This window comes from Lontra canadensis, unplaced genomic scaffold, assembly GCF_010015895.1.
Source record: "Lontra canadensis isolate GAN:19392208 unplaced genomic scaffold, GSC_riverotter_1.0 scaffold30, whole genome shotgun sequence".
Classification (NCBI taxonomy): Eukaryota; Metazoa; Chordata; class Mammalia; order Carnivora; family Mustelidae; genus Lontra; species Lontra canadensis.
In genome coordinates, this window is record NW_022631024.1 from 14523383 (window position 1) to 14541290 (window position 17908).

The 17908-nt window shown below is 53.2% G+C and overlaps 1 protein-coding gene across 1 annotated transcript in view; it reads left to right on the forward strand.

The window, feature by feature from the left end:
• NUP188 (nucleoporin 188) overlaps positions 1 to 17174 on the forward strand; it is a 49124-nt gene extending 31950 nt beyond the window's left edge. Inside the window, 26 exon segments of the mRNA XM_032866038.1 lie at positions 367 to 481; positions 1536 to 1656; positions 1784 to 1850; positions 2987 to 3115; positions 3440 to 3579; positions 4422 to 4528; positions 6095 to 6301; positions 6395 to 6564; positions 7512 to 7581; positions 7982 to 8049; positions 8479 to 8674; positions 10586 to 10663; positions 10760 to 10845; positions 11067 to 11212; positions 11905 to 12086; positions 13398 to 13598; positions 13783 to 13875; positions 14309 to 14467; positions 14675 to 14812; positions 15591 to 15665; positions 15746 to 15781; positions 15783 to 15980; positions 16093 to 16224; positions 16496 to 16569; positions 16705 to 16834; positions 16970 to 17174. Coding sequence (XP_032721929.1) covers positions 367 to 481; positions 1536 to 1656; positions 1784 to 1850; positions 2987 to 3115; positions 3440 to 3579; positions 4422 to 4528; positions 6095 to 6301; positions 6395 to 6564; positions 7512 to 7581; positions 7982 to 8049; positions 8479 to 8674; positions 10586 to 10663; positions 10760 to 10845; positions 11067 to 11212; positions 11905 to 12086; positions 13398 to 13598; positions 13783 to 13875; positions 14309 to 14467; positions 14675 to 14812; positions 15591 to 15665; positions 15746 to 15781; positions 15783 to 15980; positions 16093 to 16224; positions 16496 to 16569; positions 16705 to 16834; positions 16970 to 17146 — 3295 coding nt within the window. The 3' untranslated portion in view covers positions 17147 to 17174.
• The last annotated feature ends 734 nt before the right edge of the window (positions 17175 to 17908 follow it).

Genomic DNA, 17908 nt, shown 5'->3' on the forward strand with positions numbered 1-17908 from the left:
AATCACTCTGTACCTTTCCTTGTTTCATGGCAGCTGGAGCTCACCTGCGGGGCAGTTACTAATACACAGGCTCCATTCTCCTACCTGAGCATTCTCTCCTTGCCCGCTCTCAACTTATATGACAAAAGGATGTTTTTTGGATGTTTATTTGATTTCTTTACTTGAAAGCTCTTGAGGTTGTACATCACTAAAACACCTTCTTAATGTTCACTCTGGGTAGGAAGTAGCTTAAATTTGATGAATTCTTTTGCGGAGATTTCCTGTTGGGGGCCCAAGCCATCTACGAAATAACAAGAATGCTCTGTGATTAGTTTCTGGAAACCCTGAGATTGCCCCACCCTGATTGCCCTGCCTCTGTTCTCTCAGTGCTGAGGGGATGAACGCCGGAGGGTATGGAAACCTCCTCATGAACAGCGAGCAGCCCCAGGGCGAGTACGGGGTCACAATTGCCTTTCTGCGCTTGATCACCACTCTTGTCAAGGTAAGAGCGGGTCAGATGGAATCATCCGAAAGTCTCTCCTACTGTGTTCTCGGGTCTTCAGGTCCAACAGTTGTCCTGAGGTTACGGCATTAACTGTTTCTATGTGTTGACTCTGTACCCGTTCTGTGATGGGCACTTTTTCCGGGTTAATTTATGTCACCCTCGGAGGCAGGTGATATGATGTGGTGACTGTCGAGCTGTTTTCACTGGAGCCCAGGGCGGTACATACATTTTCTTTCACGACTCGGTATACATGTATGTGTGTGTGGACCCCCGAGGCAGAGGGTCACAATTCAGCACTACTCTGACGATGCAAAAGGCATTTGGATATTTTCTCATAAGCTGATTCCACAGTCCATTAATGGATCCCAGCTCAGTTTGAAAAATAGATGTTGCAGTCTGACAGAATTAGGTTTACATTTCAGCTCGACCTCTTGCCTGCTCCATCAGCCTCAGGCAGGTAAAGAACTTTTTACAACCTCTGTGAAACAGGAGTCCTTGAACGGTCTCTGCTCCACGGAGTTGTGGAGAGGGCCGCACACAAGAAGCACTCGGTGCTTCCAAAGGTAGAAGTAGCCCTTTGTGGAGATAGGGATGAAGATCTGTTTACGCAGAAGTGAAGAATCCTCACTCACAGGTGAGGAAGCTGATGTTGCCAAGTGACATTAGGCAAAGAGTTGTGAGTAGTAGAGCTCCTTTCTGGTATTCTAGGGGCAGAGGAGAGGTTGGGGTGTGGCTGGCATCGTGACCATGAAACCAGCATTCCCTGTCCCTGACGGTCGGTCCCCTGTCCTTCATGTTTATGGTACCTCTCCCCTGTACCGATTTAACCTTCCTCCGTCCCCTTCACGTAGCTGCCTTTTGGGACATGGTGACGTTGTTTTGTTAGTCTTTTTCTCTGTGTCAGAGAGACCCACAGCTTGGACCCCATTGAATCCTAATGTTTGCCAGGGTTTGCCAAAATTTCTTGTGGACCTGTGGGTTTCGAGTTCAATCTCTGTAGCTAAAACCCTTCCTTAGATGGCAGAAGTCCTCACAGCATGGTTTCTTGTAGGGGCAGCTGGGCAGTACCCAGAGCCAAGGGCTGGTGCCCTGTGTCATGTTTGTGCTGAAGGAGATGCTTCCCGGCTATCACAAGTGGCGTTACAACTCCCACGGCGTGAGAGAACAGATCGGTAAGGAAGGCGGTGTGTTCAGGGAAGACCAAGCAGCTCCAGGCTCCCTGGAGATCTTGTCTTCCCTTCTCGGGATGCGGGTCGTCACAGAACGCCACATCATTCCTGTGTCTTTTCTGGAGTCTAGGTTGCCTGATCCTGGAGCTGATTCATGCGATCCTGAACTTGTGCCATGAGGCCGACCTACATGGCAGGTATAAGGGGGGGTGGTGACTGCTTGAGCTGGCTATGCCCAGATGCCACCACTCCTCATGGGAGGACAGGGCCTTCTGTGCGGAGCCCCCTTGTTCTTCCAGAGAACTCCGCTTGCTTGAGCCCAGAGCTCAGTACTCTTGAGGTTCTGATTTGCTTTCCACTGGAGGGCATCCTTTCTACCTGTGGGTCGAGAAGAGAAGTGAAGGGGAAACAAGCTTGTCCCCAGTGAGATTGCGCACGTGGGCGTGCACACACACACACAAATTGTTTTTTATGATCTTTACAAAAGTAACACGTGTTCATTGTGAAGTAGAAAACGCCCTTCCTAAACCTACCTCTGTGAGATGACTACGAAGTTAGTATGTTTTCTGCTACGTGATTTCCTCTGCTCGTACTGACTGCTCTGGAATTTCATTTCCATGCCACTTCATATAGACCTGTCTCGTTTGGCTCCGTGCAGTCTCTTTTGTGGATTAATAATTACTCTTTTCAGTAAATCTATCCATTAATTGATAAGACCATAAGATCGCTTTGCAGGGTGGTTTCTAAGATCAAATCTTTTTTTTTTTCTTTTTAATTTTTTAGGACTTTTATTCAAGAGAGAAGCGCTCATGTTCGTGGACAAGTTGGGGGGCGGTGAGGGCAGAGGAAGAGGGAGAAGCAGACTCCCCACTGAGCAGGGAGCCCTACATGGCGCTCGATCCCAGGAGCCCGAGATTATGACCCAAGCTGAAGGCAAACATTTTTTTTTTAAGATTTTATTTATTTATTTGACAGATAGAGATCACAGTTGGCAGAGAGGCAGGCAGAGAGAGAGAGGAGGAAGCAGACTCCCTGCTGAGCAGAGAGCCCGATGCGGGGCTTGATCCCAGGACCCTGGGATCATGACCTAAGCCTAAGGTAGAGGCTTTAACCCACTGAGCCACCCAGGCGCCCCTGAAGGCGAACATTTAATTGAGCCACCCAGGGGGCCCTAAGAGTAAGTCTGTTTAAGCAGAGTGATCAGAGTGTGTTCATCTGGCAGAGAGCTGCTTTGTGTTACTGATGTCCCCTTGGTTCGGTTTGGACAGTGCTCTTCCCTTCCAGTCATAAACTTGGTGGCTCCCTATTAACTTGGAATGTGTCTGTCTTGCAGTCACAGCCCCAGCCTGCAGTCTCTCTGCATTTGCAGCCTGGCCTACACAGAAGCTGGGCAGACAGTCATCAACATCATGGGCGTCGGTGTGGACACCATCGACATGGTGATGGCTGCTCAGCCCCGCAGGTAGGGCTCCCAGCCCCCTTCCCCGTTTGTCTTTACTGAGCCTGCGTGTTCTAAGAATTCCAGTGTAAGCTAATGTGTGGTAGCTTTTTAAGACAGTCTTGTTTCCCCTAGGACGTAGACTTTATGTACCCTGGTGGCTGCTGTGTAGACTGGCACACAGCAAAGGGAGTTGATTGCTCCTCCTCGCTCCTAGTTTGGACTGGGGCCTCTAACAGAAGCTGTTGACCTCTGGGATTATTGTTGGAATCTAATTCATGAGAGCACATATGTTGTGAATGAAGTCATGTTGTCTGAATCAACTTTGGTTTCCATTTGGCACCCTAGCGATGGGGCAGAGGGCCAGGGGCAGGGCCAGCTGCTGATCAAGACAGTGAAACTGGCATTCTCCGTCACCAACAATGTTATTCGGCTGAAACCGCCTTCTAATGTGGTGTCCCCCCTGGAGCAGGCTCTCACACAGCATGGTATGTATGGCTCTTCTGACCAGCAGGGCTTCTGCCCACAAGGGCATACTTCAGGCTGTGGTGTTGGAGACCAGCAGTATTTTCTCACTAATTCCTGGAGGGAATTTGGGAATGATCACCAGCTCCCATCCTGGACTTAGAAACAAGAGGGCTGGAACGTCCTTCACTTCTGCCTCCTGTTGGTGACAGAATAATAGTTAAGGACCCACGTTCACAGTCAGGCTGCCTGACTTCAGATTTTGGCTCTAATCAGCCGTGTTACCTTGGCTCATTACTAAACAGCTCTGCCTCAGCTCTCTCGTCTATAAAATGAGGATAATAGTAGTGCCTACCTTATAAGATTACAGTGGAGATAAGATTACTACTTGTCAATCATGGAGAGAAGTTGGTAGTACCTGGTAAATATTGACTGTTTGACTCTTTGGCCTTACACTATTCATTTAATCCCTTCGGGACCCTGTTTCCTCATTTTTAAGTAGGTGGTTAGGTAATGTCTAAGATGTATTCTACTTTGTATCATTTTGGGATTTGATAATATCTGCATTTCAGTGTAGTTTTTCAGTGTGATATCTTTTTCTAACCTGGTAAGAGACTACCTGTTTTTTTCAAAATGTCTCTCTTTCTGTTCTTAATGAATTGGATTGGGGTGTTTACCTCCAAATCCTGGGTATCCCCTTGGCTACCAAAAAAAAAAGAATGGATGGTCCCCTGGATTTTCTCTGGCCTTCCCAGGACTTGAGGCCAGTAAACTCCCTTGTGTGTGAGCCTTTGTGGCCAACAGCCTCTCTTAGGGGCTTGACTCGGCACACCTGCTGTCTAACCTATTTCCTGTGCTGCTTCAGGTGCCCATGGGAACAACCTCATTGCTGTTCTTGCCAAATACATCTACCACAAACATGATCCTGCTTTGCCGCGCCTGGCCATCCAGCTGCTGAAACGTCTGGCCACAGTAGGTTCCCACTCAATCAGCTAAAGCCCCAGAAAGCTCACTTGGTGCTTGAGACTGCTCCTGTCTTCTTTCAAGGGCAACACCTAACTTGGACTTTTCTGACTTTGAAAGATTTTGTTTATCTATTTGAGAGAGTGAGGTCACACACGTGTGCATGAGCTGGGGGTGGGGAACCTGATATGCAGAGGGAGAGGGAAAATCCCAAACAGACTCCATGCCCAGCATGGAGCCCGATGAGGGGCTCGATCCCATGCCCCTGAGATCATGACCTGAGCCGAAATCAGGAGCTGGGCACCCAACCGACTGAGCCATCCAGGCGCCCCAAGACTTCTCTGACTTTTAAAGTGACGCGTCATACACGCAACACACAAATTGTGTTGCCATACACACCACACGTAAATGTTGTTTTATGATGGTATTTTTTCCCTGATTACAAAAGACAGACTTATTTTAAAATATTGAAACCTTACCTATAAATGTGACATAGAAAATTAAGGTCCACTTGATCCCTTTGTTCCACGAATCCCTAGGAGCAGATTGGTATTCATTGGTCCAGATTTTTTTTTTTTTCCCCCTTAGGAGAGAGGGAGAAGAGGCAGAGAGAGAATTTTAAGCAGGTTTCATGCCCAGCGGGGACCCCAGTGCGGGGTTCAGTCTCACAACCCTGGTATCATGACCTGAGCCAAAACCAAGAGTCAAGTTGCTCAACGGACTAAGCCACCCTGGCAGAGTTCTTTTTGTCTGTGCTTAAAGGATGTTTGGTGTGGTGTGTGCTTTTATTCTTTACAAAAGTAGAAGGGCCCCGTTCATGCTGTTTTATGCCTAGCTTTCTTCATGGAACACCAGATCTTGCAGTCTTCCCATGTAGACACATTTGGGCTGCTTCATTGTCTCTGATGCTTGCGTGGCGTGCCCCAGAATGGATGCACCCTAATTGATTTGGGCTGTTTTTTTGTCTTTCACTATTATAGGTAGTGCTGCAGGACTTTTATCCCTAGAGTTCCATAAACTTCTGTTTTCAGTTCCTAAAAATTAGGTATTAGTGAACATATAAACTTTTTTAGGTATTTCTGAATTATCCTCCAAAAAGGATAGTAACAGTTTATGCTTTTTTTTTTTTTTTTTTAAACAATCTCCACACCCATGATGGGGCTTGAACCCACCGCTCCAAGAGCAGGAGTCTCATGCTCCACCTGCTGAGCCGGCCTGGTGCTCCGACAGTTTGTACTAACGCCAAGTCCTGTATCCCTGCCACAATGGCCCCATGAGTTTTTTCAAATCTTTGCTAATTGAATAGGCAAATCGGTATCATCTCATTTTTTTACCTTGCATATTTTTTAACCACGAAAGAGGTCGTGCATGTTTTTATGTTGACTACTTTTTCTTCCATGAACTGGTGGGCCTTTTGTACTGTAGTTTGACACAACGTCCCTTCTAACCCAGAGCTATACATCTGGATGTTTCCCTTTCCACACATTTTCCAAAGTTCTCCAGTATGTTCTGCAGGAGCTTGTGGAGGTTTTTCTGAATGTAGAGCCCTACGTTTGTGTGTTCGGTGTCTGCCAGGTGGCCCCGATGTCCGTATACGCCTGCCTGGGCAACGATGCAGCTGCCATTCGAGATGCCTTCCTGACCCGGCTGCAGAGCAAGATTGAGGACATGCGCATCAAAGTCATGATTCTGGAGTTCCTCACGGTTGCGGTAGAGACTCAGCCAGGCCTTATTGAACTGTTTCTGAACCTGGAGGTGAAGGATGGCAGTGATGGCTCCAAGGTGAGCCGGTGCCTGGGGTGAAGCTGGGGGAGGGGGTGGGTGCGCTGGTGGGTGGCGGCTGAGGGACTGAACTGTGGCTTGGCCCTCTTGCAGGAATTCAGCCTTGGCGTGTGGAGCTGCCTCCACGCGGTGCTGGAGCTGATTGATTCCCAGCAGCAGGACCGCTACTGGTGTCCGCCCCTGCTGCATCGGGCAGCCATTGCCTTTCTGCACGCCCTGTGGCAGGACCGGCGGGACAGTGCCATGCTGGTCCTCAGAACCAAGTGAGTCTGAGTCTGGGAGGGATTGCCTTCCAAGGCTTGTGTCTGCAAAATGGGAATAACAATAGTTTATACTTTCGAGGTTTGTTGTGACAGCTCACTTGGCAGACGCATAATCTGTGCTCAGAGCCTGGTTCGGTGCGCGGGAACCTGACTCGGAGCCGTTCTCTGCCGCTGCCGCTGCTGGCAGGTGTCCTATTCACCCGAAGGCAGAGATGCGGTTGTCTTAGGGCACCTTCCTTTTCCTGCCTTGTATGTTCTTCCCTTTTGCTAACCCCGTCACAATCCCTTGTTCTTGATACCAGTAGCTTCAGATATGAGAGTGGCTTGCTTGAGCCCTTGAACTGAATGAAACCCCTGTTCTCCAGGACCCTGTTTGCAGAAAGGGAAGGGACGTTCAGAAGGCTGACCACAGGAGTCCACGTCCTTATTCCTTCCCCACTCTCTGTGGGGCTGTGGAAAATGTATGGTGGCACAAATCATGAGAGTTTTTATTTACTTTTATGTATGTATTTATTTATCTTAAAGGTTTCATTTATTTATTTGACAGAGAAACAGCAAGAGAGGGAACACAAGCAGGGGAGTGGGAGAAGGAGAAGCAGGCTTCCCACTGAGCAGGGAGCCTGATGCGGGGCTCGATCCCAGGACGCTTGGATCATGACCTGAGCTGAAGGCAGATGCTTAGCGACTGAGCCACCCAGGCGCCCCATGAGAATTTTCATTGGTCAACTCTAGAACCTACATACAATTGTGTTTTTAACAGGAAAACATAATTTTTATCTTTGGAACCTGTTACATTTATGTAGAACAGCTGACCCATGAAACACATGTTAGGATTGAGACGGGTACAGGGTACAGTATGGACAAGTAACCAGCTGGGGCGCGGGGACAGAACTTCAGGAAGGCTTGCATCAGAGAAAGTATGATTTCCAAATGTATTTCCTTTTCAGACCCAAATTTTGGGAGAATTTAACCAGTCCACTGTTTGGAACGCTTTCTCCTCCCTCAGAAACCTCTGAGGTAAGCCAGGGTGAAGGGTGGGACGGGGTGGAGAGTCCCTGGGAGGACAGGCTGGGTGGTGAGACTGAGGTACAGGAAATGATACATCCCCTCAGTAAGCAACGAGAGTGTTTTCTTCACTGGAAGCTGCTTTCTCAGAGGCGTGCTTGCTTCCTCTCCCTTTGGCGTCTGCTGGGAAGGAACATGGCATGCCTGGCCCTGTGGTGATGGCTCCGTCCATGGTCTTCTCCACTTGCTCGGAGACCCTGCAGACCTGCCATCGTGGATGCCCGTTCGCATCTGATAGAGATTGGGCTTCCTTGTTTCCCAAGTGTCAGGTCCCTCTTCTGTTCCATCGAAGGGGACACCAGGGCAGAGGTTCTCCTCATGGTTGGTGTCTAATCTGCTCCTCGCTCCACAGCCCAGCGTCCTGGAAACCTGTGCCCTCATCATGAAGATAATTTGCTTGGAGATATACTATGTAGTTAAGTGAGTCCTTTCCCCTTTCGAGATTTTAATTTAAGGTTTGGGTGAGGGGTTGCGCAGTGGCCTGCCATGGGGGGCATGGCTCTTTGAGCCAAGGCAGAGGAGAGAGCTGGTTTGGAGCCATTGATGGAGGGCCGCTGAGTTGTGTCCCTGGCCAGTCCATTGATGGCATTTATGATTATCAGAGAGAGTTATTGTGAAGCAAACTCCATGTGCCTGGGATTTTATGGAGGAGGAATCCTGGAAAAGGCCTCAACCTAACCCATTATGTTGAGCACGAAGTAGGAGCCCCACACAGTGGAGGTGACCGGAGCCGTCTGCCTTTAAGCCCAAGTGAGGTCGCTTTCTCTGCCTCGACAAGGGTCTGTGCCCATCACATTTCCGTCCGCTTTCAAAACCTAACTGTAGGTTTTGTTTTTTCTTGACATCTAGGGGCTCATTAGATCAGTCATTAAAAGATACGCTTAAGAAATTTTCCAGCGAGAAGCGCTTTGCCTACTGGTCGGGATACGTCAAGTCACTGGCGGCTCACACAGCCGACACGGAGGGCAGCAGCTGCACCTCCCTGGTGGAGTGTCAGATGCTGGTCTCCGCCTGGAGGATGCTGCTCATCATCGCCACCAGTCACGTAAGAGCCTCTCGGAGTGGTTTTCACCTGGGTATCCTAGCGACCGTGTGCCGGGATGCCTAACAGAGACAGCCCCCGGGGATGAAGGATGAACCAGGGATCTTCCCTGAGAGCTAGAACGTAACAGTTGTGGGCCCGCAGACCAGACCTTCTGTGGGCTCTTGAGGGTGTTGGAGCCAACTAGAGACCTGGAAGAAAAAGAGAAGTGTTTTCAAATCTCTTGCGACATTCATAAAAGCCTCCGGGAGCTGCCGTTGAGGCACTGGATGGGTCTCAGGGGCTCCCTTCCTCCATTTGCTTCTCCTGCACGTGTCGTGTCACCTGTTCAGTTGCGTGCCCCGAGCTGGGTAAATATCCGTGGACTGGTCTGCAGGCAGCTGGGACAGCTGCCGCAGCACCCTCTCTAGGGAGCAGTTTGTTTTCATTGCTTCTAGAAACTGCATTTCTTGGTCTCAGAAAAAGAACAGAGACATTGTCTATGTACTGTGTCTACTGAAGTTGGTTTTTAGAGAGAGAGCTTTTGAGAAGAGTCTGTGTTTTTTCTTTGCATGCGTGCGTGTGTGTGTGTGTGTGTGTGGTTTCAACCGGTCATGTTGTGCAGTGGGGACTTAGTGTTGAACTCTTCTTCTCTGGGGAATCCAGATAGATATCTTGACTTGATGAATAATTTGGGCTTGATGCATGTCCCTTGTTCCAAGCATACTCTTACCTTACATCTTCCCTGAGTGACTTGTTCCCTGTGCCAGACTGCCCACGACCTGGGGACATTGCTGTGTCACCGTGGTTGCAGCCCCGGAGATTGCAGACACAGCAGAGGGCAAGGCGGTCTTTGGGGAATGCTCGATTCCCACGTGGGGAGCCTGTATGTCACCTGCCTTAAGGCCCTAGCTGGATAGCGGCTCTTTTTTTTTTTTTTTTTTTTTTTTTAATTGAAGCGTAAGTGACAAATAATTTTGTTAGTTTCAAGCGGACATCAGAATGATTCAGTATTTTTATACACCATGAAAGGATTCCCACAATAAGTCCAGTGATCATCATTACCACCAGAAGTTGTGACAGTTTTCTTACGTATGTTCCCAGACAGTACGGGATAGGCAACAGGTCTTGAATTGTAGCTCCAAACACCCTGCCATCCTCTTTCTTCTTAGGAGAACAGTCTGATTCGTTCTAGGATATGGACCATCGCTTACTCATTTAACAGATACTAAGGGAATGGTCACCATGTGTCAGGCACCCGGGGATACAGCAGTGAATAAGGCAGATAAGGTTTTTGTTCTAGGGGAGAGTGGCCCACGAGGGAGGCAAATTGTAAACTAATTCCCAAAGAAATCCATGTTGAGGTTGTGACACTATGAAGGAGATAATCAGGATGCTAGGGTTGTGAGCACCGAAGTAGGAAAGGAGCTGTGAGAGAGTCCCTCTCCAAGGAGGCCATGTCCAGACCGAGACCTGAATGTACAAAGGTGCTCTCCGGGCAGAGAGCCCGTGGGGAGGAGTCGTCTTGGCAGATGTACCACATGTGCAAGGGGCCTGAGCGGAAAAGAGCCTGGTGTGCTGTGTTCAAGCGGAAGGAGGAGGCCAGGGGGGCTGAAAGGGGGCGAGCATAAGCGGCAGTGCTACCAGAATCCTCTGGACCAGATCCCCGGGGGCCTCTTGGCCTTGTTTGTATTTCCAGAGCACTGGGAAGGGAGCCTTTAAAGGGTCTGAGCAGAAGACGTTGTCAGGAGGAGGAGGAGGCGAACCTGACCCGGTTGTGACCACATCTCAGGGTAGACAAACAGCAGGGAGACAATTAATTAGGCAGACTGTCACTTATCAGTGACTAATTGCCTGACGGAAGACCCTACGTTTCCTGGCTCCTAGAGTCTGGAATATTTTCCCCAGTGCCCTGTTTCTCCTGTTCCTTTGTAGGCGGAGGTCATGCACCTCACAGACTCGGCGGTGCGCCGCCAGCTCTTTCTTGACGTGCTCGATGGGACCAAAGCCTTAGTAAGTGTGTCTGGGAGATTCCACATTTCTTCCAGGGAAAAGGTGTCAACTTGCAGGAAGCCCAACTTCTGACGCATCTGCTATCCGCCCCCTCAGCTCCTGGTCCCGGCCTCCGTGAACTGCCTCCGCCTAGGCTCCATGCTGTGCACTCTGCTGCTCATCCTCCTCCGGCAGTGGAAGAGGTGAGCCCTGCCCGCTCCTCTCCGCTGAGCCTTCACTTTCCCGAGGGGGAGAACATGGGTGTGGAACGGGCTCGCTTCCCATCGCCGGGAATGGGACTGACCTAGCAAGTAGATGGGTGCAAGGCAGGGGGCCCGGTGGGCCTCCTGAGATGAAGCGGGGGCATTTTGTGGTCTCATGTGGGGTGTGTTGTCCTACCCTCTCTGCCCCTTACTGTTTCTAGAGAGTTAGGGTCTGTGGATGAAATCCTTGGGCCCTTGACGGAGATTCTAGAAGGAGTGCTACAGGCAGACCAACAGCTCATGGAGAAGACCAAGGCCAAGGTGTTCTCAGCATTCATCACAGTGTTGCAGATGAAGGACATGAGAGGTGAGGGGCAGGGGAGTGGGGACAGCGGTCTTCCTGCTCCACTGGCGGCCGGCCTGGTGGGGCTTTGTCGGTTTTGAGCCAGACGTTTCTGCCGCGTGGTTTGAGCTGACAGTCTTGGAACACGCGTCAAGAAAACTCTTTTTTGGGATCCCTGGGTGGCTCAGTCAGTTAAGTGTTTGCCTCTGGCTCGGGTTATGCTCCTGGGGTCCTGGAATCAAGTCCTGCATCAGGCTCCCTGCTCAGCGGGGAGTCTGCTTCTCCTCTGCCTCTGCTGCTCCCCCTGCTTATGCACTCTCTCTCTCGAAATAAACAAAATCTATATAAAAAAAAAATTCTTGGGGTATCTGGGTGGCTCAGTGGGTTGGGCCTCTGCCTTCAGCTCGGGTCGTGATCCTGGGGTCCTGGGATCGAGCCCTGCGTCAGGCGCTCTGCTTGGCGGGGAGCCGGCTTCCCCCACTCTCTCTGCCTGCTGCTCTGCCTGCTTGTGATCTCTCTGTGTCAAATAAATAAAGTCTTTAAAAAATGAAAAAAAAAAATTCTCTTTCTCTCCCATCTTGTCCCCCCAGCCCTGGCAGATCCCCTCCTCTCAGCACTGTACATTCTCTCTGCCCATCTGGGGAGGGAACATTCAGTGTTCCCTGAGAGTTGACGTGGTGAGCATGACCGTGTCCCTCCCTGCCTGTGCTCTGCAGTGAGTGACGTCCCCCAGTACTCCCAGCTGGTGCTGAACGTCTGTGAGACCCTCCAAGAAGAGGTGATTGCGCTCTTCGACCAGACCCGCCATAGTCTGGCATCAGGCGGTGCCACAGAGGACAAGGACAGCATGGAGACTGATGACTGCTCGCGGCCGCGGCACAAGGACCAGCGTGATGGGGTGAGGGAGCGCCTGGGGAGTAGCGTGTCCTGCCCTCGCGCATCCAGCAAGTACCAACTGCCTGCTCGGCGCCGGGCCCCGGGGCGGTTAGTGAGCGGCACATGTAGTCCCTGCACTTGGAGTTCGCAGCCTGGCGGAGGACACTGACAAAGCAGATCCGACTTGGAGACGTGGGGACTCCATCGTGGCAAGTCCGCACGGGAGAAATGCCAGGAGAACCTACACCGTGGGGTTCTCACCTAACCTAGGGACTCAGCGAGAAACCGCCCTCTCAGCCGTGACTTAAAGCGTTGGCAGAGCCAGGCAGGCTTGGGAGCAGGGAGGATTTGGGAGTGAGAACAGGGCTGGTGAGCCATGGTCTGAGTCCCCTGGTGCCCGGAGGAGAGGCTGGGGTGAAGCTGGAGTGTGGGGGGCAGGATGGCAGCATCTTTTTTTTTTTTTTTTTTTTTTAATTTTTATTTATTTATTTATTTATTTGACAGAGATCACAAGTAGGCAGAGAGGCAGGCAGAGAGAGAGGAGGAAGCAGGTTCCCTGCTGAGCAAAGAGTCCGATGTGGGGCTCGATCCCAGGACTCTGGGGTCATGACCTGAGTCAAAGGCAGAGGCTTTAACCCAGTGAGCCACCCAGGTGCCCCTTTAGCAGCATCTTTAATCTGGATTCCAAGTGAACGAGGAAAGGACTCTAGTTAAGCAAGGGAGAGCTGGGCTTTGGGAAGGTCACGCTGGATGTGCTATTGAACATCTTCTAAACTGCGTCCTGATTCACTGTAGTGGGTCTCAAACTGAGCTCATTTGGTTACAACCAGTATTTTTTTAATGAAGTAGGATAATGCGTAAAGAAAGTTCAGTGTGCTTTGCAGGTTGGAAGGAAAGGAAAATACACCAGCATGTGTATACAGGGACAAGGTGTAGAAAGTATTTATTACTGGGCCATTATGGTGAAAAATAAGCTTAAAGACCCACTTGTGTGAAAACTCCACTGGGGGGGGTCGGGGAGGGTGGAGGAGGACCACCTGGGAGATGGGTGCAGTGGTGCGGTGAGAGGGGCAGAGGCGGGTGCAGTGAGCAGGTGAGAATCAGCGAGTTTGGTAATTGGAGAGAGAAGAGTCGAGAACTGTCGCTGGCAGGTGGCTTATTAGCAAGGATGGAGTCGTTGTGTGTACCCTGAGAGGGTCAGGAGAGACCTCAGGTCGTTCGAGTGAGGCTCACTTGGAGTCGTGTGTGAGGGCCGCCTGTGCTTCTCCGCCCCCTGCGCTGCTTTCTTCACTCCCGCCCATCTCTGCCCATCTCCGCCCCTGGGCGCTGGCAGGTGTGTGTCCTGGGCCTGCACCTGGCCAAGGAGCTGTGTGAGGTGGACGAGGATGGTGACTCATGGCTCCAGGTGACCCGCAGGCTCCCCATCCTGCCCACCCTCTTGACCACTCTGGAGGTGAGCCTGCGCATGAAGCAGAACCTGCATTTCACCGAGGCCTCGCTGCACCTGCTCCTCACGCTGGCTCGCACTCAGCAGGTAGGACACGAGCCCCAGGCAGAGGGTAGCCTCTCGCTTGTGCTGCGCGGCTTGCAGCCCTGCCTGGAAGCTCTGGTCTGCCCGAGAGTGCCAGCTGTCCCTGGGCAGGGTGGCTGCAGGGGACAGGTCCCAGGAGTGATGGGGCTGGGGAGGTCCCAGCTTATTCCTATCCTTTCCCTCTCAGGGAGCCACAGCAGTGGCTGGAGCTGGCATCACCCAGAGCATTTGTCTGCCCTTACTGAGCGTGTACCAGCTTAGCTCCAATGGGACGGTGCAGGTGAGTGCTGGGGCCTGCCGGAGGCCTGGGCTGCCGCCGGACTGTGGCTGCAGCGGAAAAGCCTCCCTGTCTTTGATCTCATACTCACCCAGGAAACTGCTCTTCAGAGCCTCATGTGATGCCCAGATGGTGTGGACTCCTCCCCGTCCCCGCCCCAAGTACTAGCACGAGAAGCTCACATAGGTAGTTAGTGGCTGACCTGAGTCTAGAACCCAGGATTCTTAAATCTCCGCTGAGTGCTCTTGCCGTGTAACCATGGGCCTGGGACCCCTCAGGCCCTGCTGGTCACCAGGCCGTGGCCATGGGCATTCCGGGCTTTTTTCCTCCAAGCAGCCTGGCTGCCTTCGCTGCTGTGTTATAAGGAGGCCCTGCTGCGCTCCTCAGCTGGAGTCATCGGTGTGTGTCCTGGTCTTGTCTGCTCTTTGTGTCTTAGACACCGAGCACCTCTCGGAAGTCCGTGGATGCCCCCTCGTGGCCTGGGGTCTACCGCCTCTCCATGTCTCTGATGGAGCGGCTTCTCAAAACTCTGCGCTACAACTTCCTGACCGAGGCCCTGGACTTCGTGGGGGTTCACCAGGAGCGGACCTTACAGGTGAGGGGCTGCCAACATCATACGGGTGGGGGCTGACGGTAATGAGGCGTCCGGGCCATTCTGGACCACTCAGAAACTTCTAAGCCAAGGTACCCATTATGCCATCACCTCTGCGTTTGTGGGCTCAGGAGCGGTCTTCCCAGCCGAAGGGCAAAAGCAGGTGGGTCAGGTCCCCCATTGAGCCTGTCCTCCCGTCTTCCCTCCCAGTGCCTCAGTGCAGTGAGGACCGTGCAGAGTCTGGCCTGCTTGGAGGAGGCCGACCACACGGTGGGCTTCATTCTGCAGCTCTCCAACTTCATGAAGGAATGGCACTTCCACCTGCCTCAGCTGATGCGGGATGTCCAGGTGGGGCCCTGGACAGGGTTCCTCGGGTCGGAGTCTGGGGATGTGCTTGTGTGTGGGGTGGTGGGCACTGTCTAGCGCCCTTCTGGTGAACTGCAGGCCTGTTCCTGGAACGTGGGCATCTTGCCCAGCGAATACAGGCTTTGCTTTCCTCATGTAGCTTTCTCTGAGGCTGACGCTTTCTTTCCGTAGTAAAGGACAGCCTTGTAGCTTAAGAACTTGGGCTCAGCTGGAGATGTTGGTTCACATCCCTTAGGGATGGGCCGGCAGGGTGGGGGTAAGGGAGGTAGGGAAAGAATGGGTCCCAGAGTCAGATAGGTGTCTCATTTTTCTGACCTTGGTTAGGTCACTTCAGGGTCTCTGAGCCTTTTTCGTCTATAAAATGGGAAAATGATCCCCATCGTCTTTCTTTTTTAAAAAAAGTTTAAGCAATATCTATACCCAATGTGGGGCTTGAACTCATCATGACCCCAAGGTCAAGAGCACCTACGGACAGGCACCCGGGAGCCCCTCCCCATCTCACTTCTTTACTTAGGACCCGTCGTATGTGCTAGGTCTTGAGCTAGGTGCCAGGGAAACCTCCCGGGCCCCTCTTGCCCTAGTTCGTAGGCAGGCGTCCTTAGCGGCAGTAATCTGCAGCCCGAGAACATGGGAGGTGAGCCCCATGGGAGCTCAGCGATGGAGGACTCAGGGGGCTCGGGGGGGAGCTCTGGGGGTCCCGCTCGGTCAGGCTGCTGCTGAGAGCCCCCACCCCCCCACCTTGGCCCCATGTCCCCTGCAGGTGAGCCTGGGCTACCTGTGCCAGGCCTGCACGTCCCTCCTGCACAGCCGCAAGATGCTGCAGCACTGCTTACAGGTGAGTGCCCCCCACCTGGCTGCCCGCGGGGCCGCGGCCTGGTGTCTCGGGAGTCCACCTCCGTTTCTTGTCTCCCTCAGAACAAAAATGGGGATGGCATCCCCTCGGCTGTTGCCCCCCCGAGTTCAGCGGCTACCTGCTACTGCTCCCACGCCCCCCTCCTGCTCCTCCTCCAAGCAGCCCACAGCGGACACGGAGGCATCGGAGCAGCGAGCCTTACACACCGTCCAGTACGGGCTCCTCAAGATCCTCAGCAGGACCCTGGCGGCCCTGCGCCACTTCACCCCAGACGTCTGCCAGATTCTGCTGGATCAGGTACTGGCCCGCCCGAGTGCTGGCTGCCCCGAGTGCCCGCGGTGAGCTGCCCAGGCTCTCCTGTGCCCCGGGCCCTCCTGGGGCTCCACATCACTCCTGTCTTGCTTTGCAGTCCCTGGACCTTGCTGAATACAACTTCCTCTTTGCCCTGAGCTTTACCACTCCCACCTTTGACTCTGAAGTGGCCCCCTCCTTCGGGACCCTTCTGGCTACAGTGAATGTGGCCCTCAACATGCTTGGAGAGGTAAGCTGGGGGTTGTCACACTCTGGCCCCTCAACATTCCAGTCTTCCTCCTGGTCTCCCGCCACCTAACTGTGGCCTCGAGCACATTCTCAGCCCTCCCGAGTCTGTTCCTCTTCCCGACTGTGTGAGAGCCTCCCCGGGAGGGTTATCGTGAGGCCCGAGTGAAGTAGCGGACAGCTGCTCCGTGCACGGCCTGCGGGTGGGAGGCTCACAGGGAGTCCCACCTGTTACCGTTACCTTCTTATTTTTTACCCCATTTCTCTTCCCACAGCTGGACAAGAAAAAGGAGCCCCTCACCCAGGCTGTGGGGCTCAGCACCCAGGCAGAAGGGACCAGGACGCTGAAGTAAGAAAAGTCCTCCTTCTAGAATTTGAGCTGGGGTCAGGGCCCCCGTGGGTCAGCCGTCCTGTTGGCTTGGCGCTGTGCCTCCTGCCGGCCGGCTTGGCTCCCCGCACCAGAGCCGCCCTGACCTCTCCGCAGGTCCCTGCTGATGTTCACCATGGAGAACTGCTTCTACCTGCTCATCTCCCAGGCCGTGCGCTACCTTAGGGACCCAGCTGTGCATCCCCGGGACAAACAGCGGATGAAGCAGGAGCTCAGCTCAGAGTTGGTATGGACAGCGGGCTCGGACTAGAAGGGGGGCGGCTGATGGGGACGAGCCTGTGGGGTCCCACCCGGCCCCCCACCTCCCAAGGCCGGCGAGGGCCCAGGGCTCCAGGCCTCATCTAGTACCTTTCTCTCCTAGAGCACGCTGCTCTCCAGCCTCTCCCGCTACTTCCGCCGGGGGGCGCCCAGCTCCCCTGCTGCGGGCGTTCTCCCCTCACCTCAGGGCAAGTCCACTTCTCTCTCCAAGGCCAGCCCGGAGAGCCAGGAGCCTCTGATCCAGCTAGTGCAGGCCTTTGTGCGGCACGTGCAAAGATAGGGCGGCGCCCTCCCCCCCCCCGCCCCCCGCCAGCTTGCATGGCCCCGGGCAGCAGGGGTGCTGCTGGCCGGCCGGACGGCCCGCGTGGGACTGAGAGCAGCACCTCTCTCCTGCCCGCAGCCCCGACTCCAGCCGGCCACCCACTGGCATTATTTTTATAATAGATCAAGAGGTCCACAGCCAGGTGGGAGCCACGAGTCTGCTGCACTTGGCGCCCTCAAGTCCAAAATGTCCCAGGGGTGTGCTCCTTCCCTCAAGAAGCATTCCCCACTGCACTGCTCCCGGCCCAGCGGAGGCCGGGAGCCAGCGTCACGTGTGGCCGAGAGAGGCTGTGTGCCCGGGTCTGAAGAGGTTTTCCATGCTCTGTTCTTGTAGTTTTTGGTAATACTGTGGTCTATTTATACAAATATTAAAAGACTGTTTATAGATAAATGGGTGGTGTCTTCAGGACCTGGGGGTGAGCATCGAGCTCTCAGCGCTAAGCACGTCGTCCCCAGCCAGGTGCCCAGGAGTGGAGCGGAGGTTTGGGGAAAGCAGAGTATTTGCTGCGGCTGACCAGGTGGACACGAATTCTCCCTTCCCTGGCTCGCCCGGCTCTCGTCCCCTCACCCCTACCTCACTGCATTTACCGGCTGGCGAGCTGCTCACGGGGTGTGGCCTCTCCTGAAGTCCCAGTCCTATTTACAGCTCCGCGCCCCTGCCTCCCTCCCTGCCCCTCCTTGGGAGCAGGACCTCCTCACCAGAGAGCAGGGCCTGGCGAGG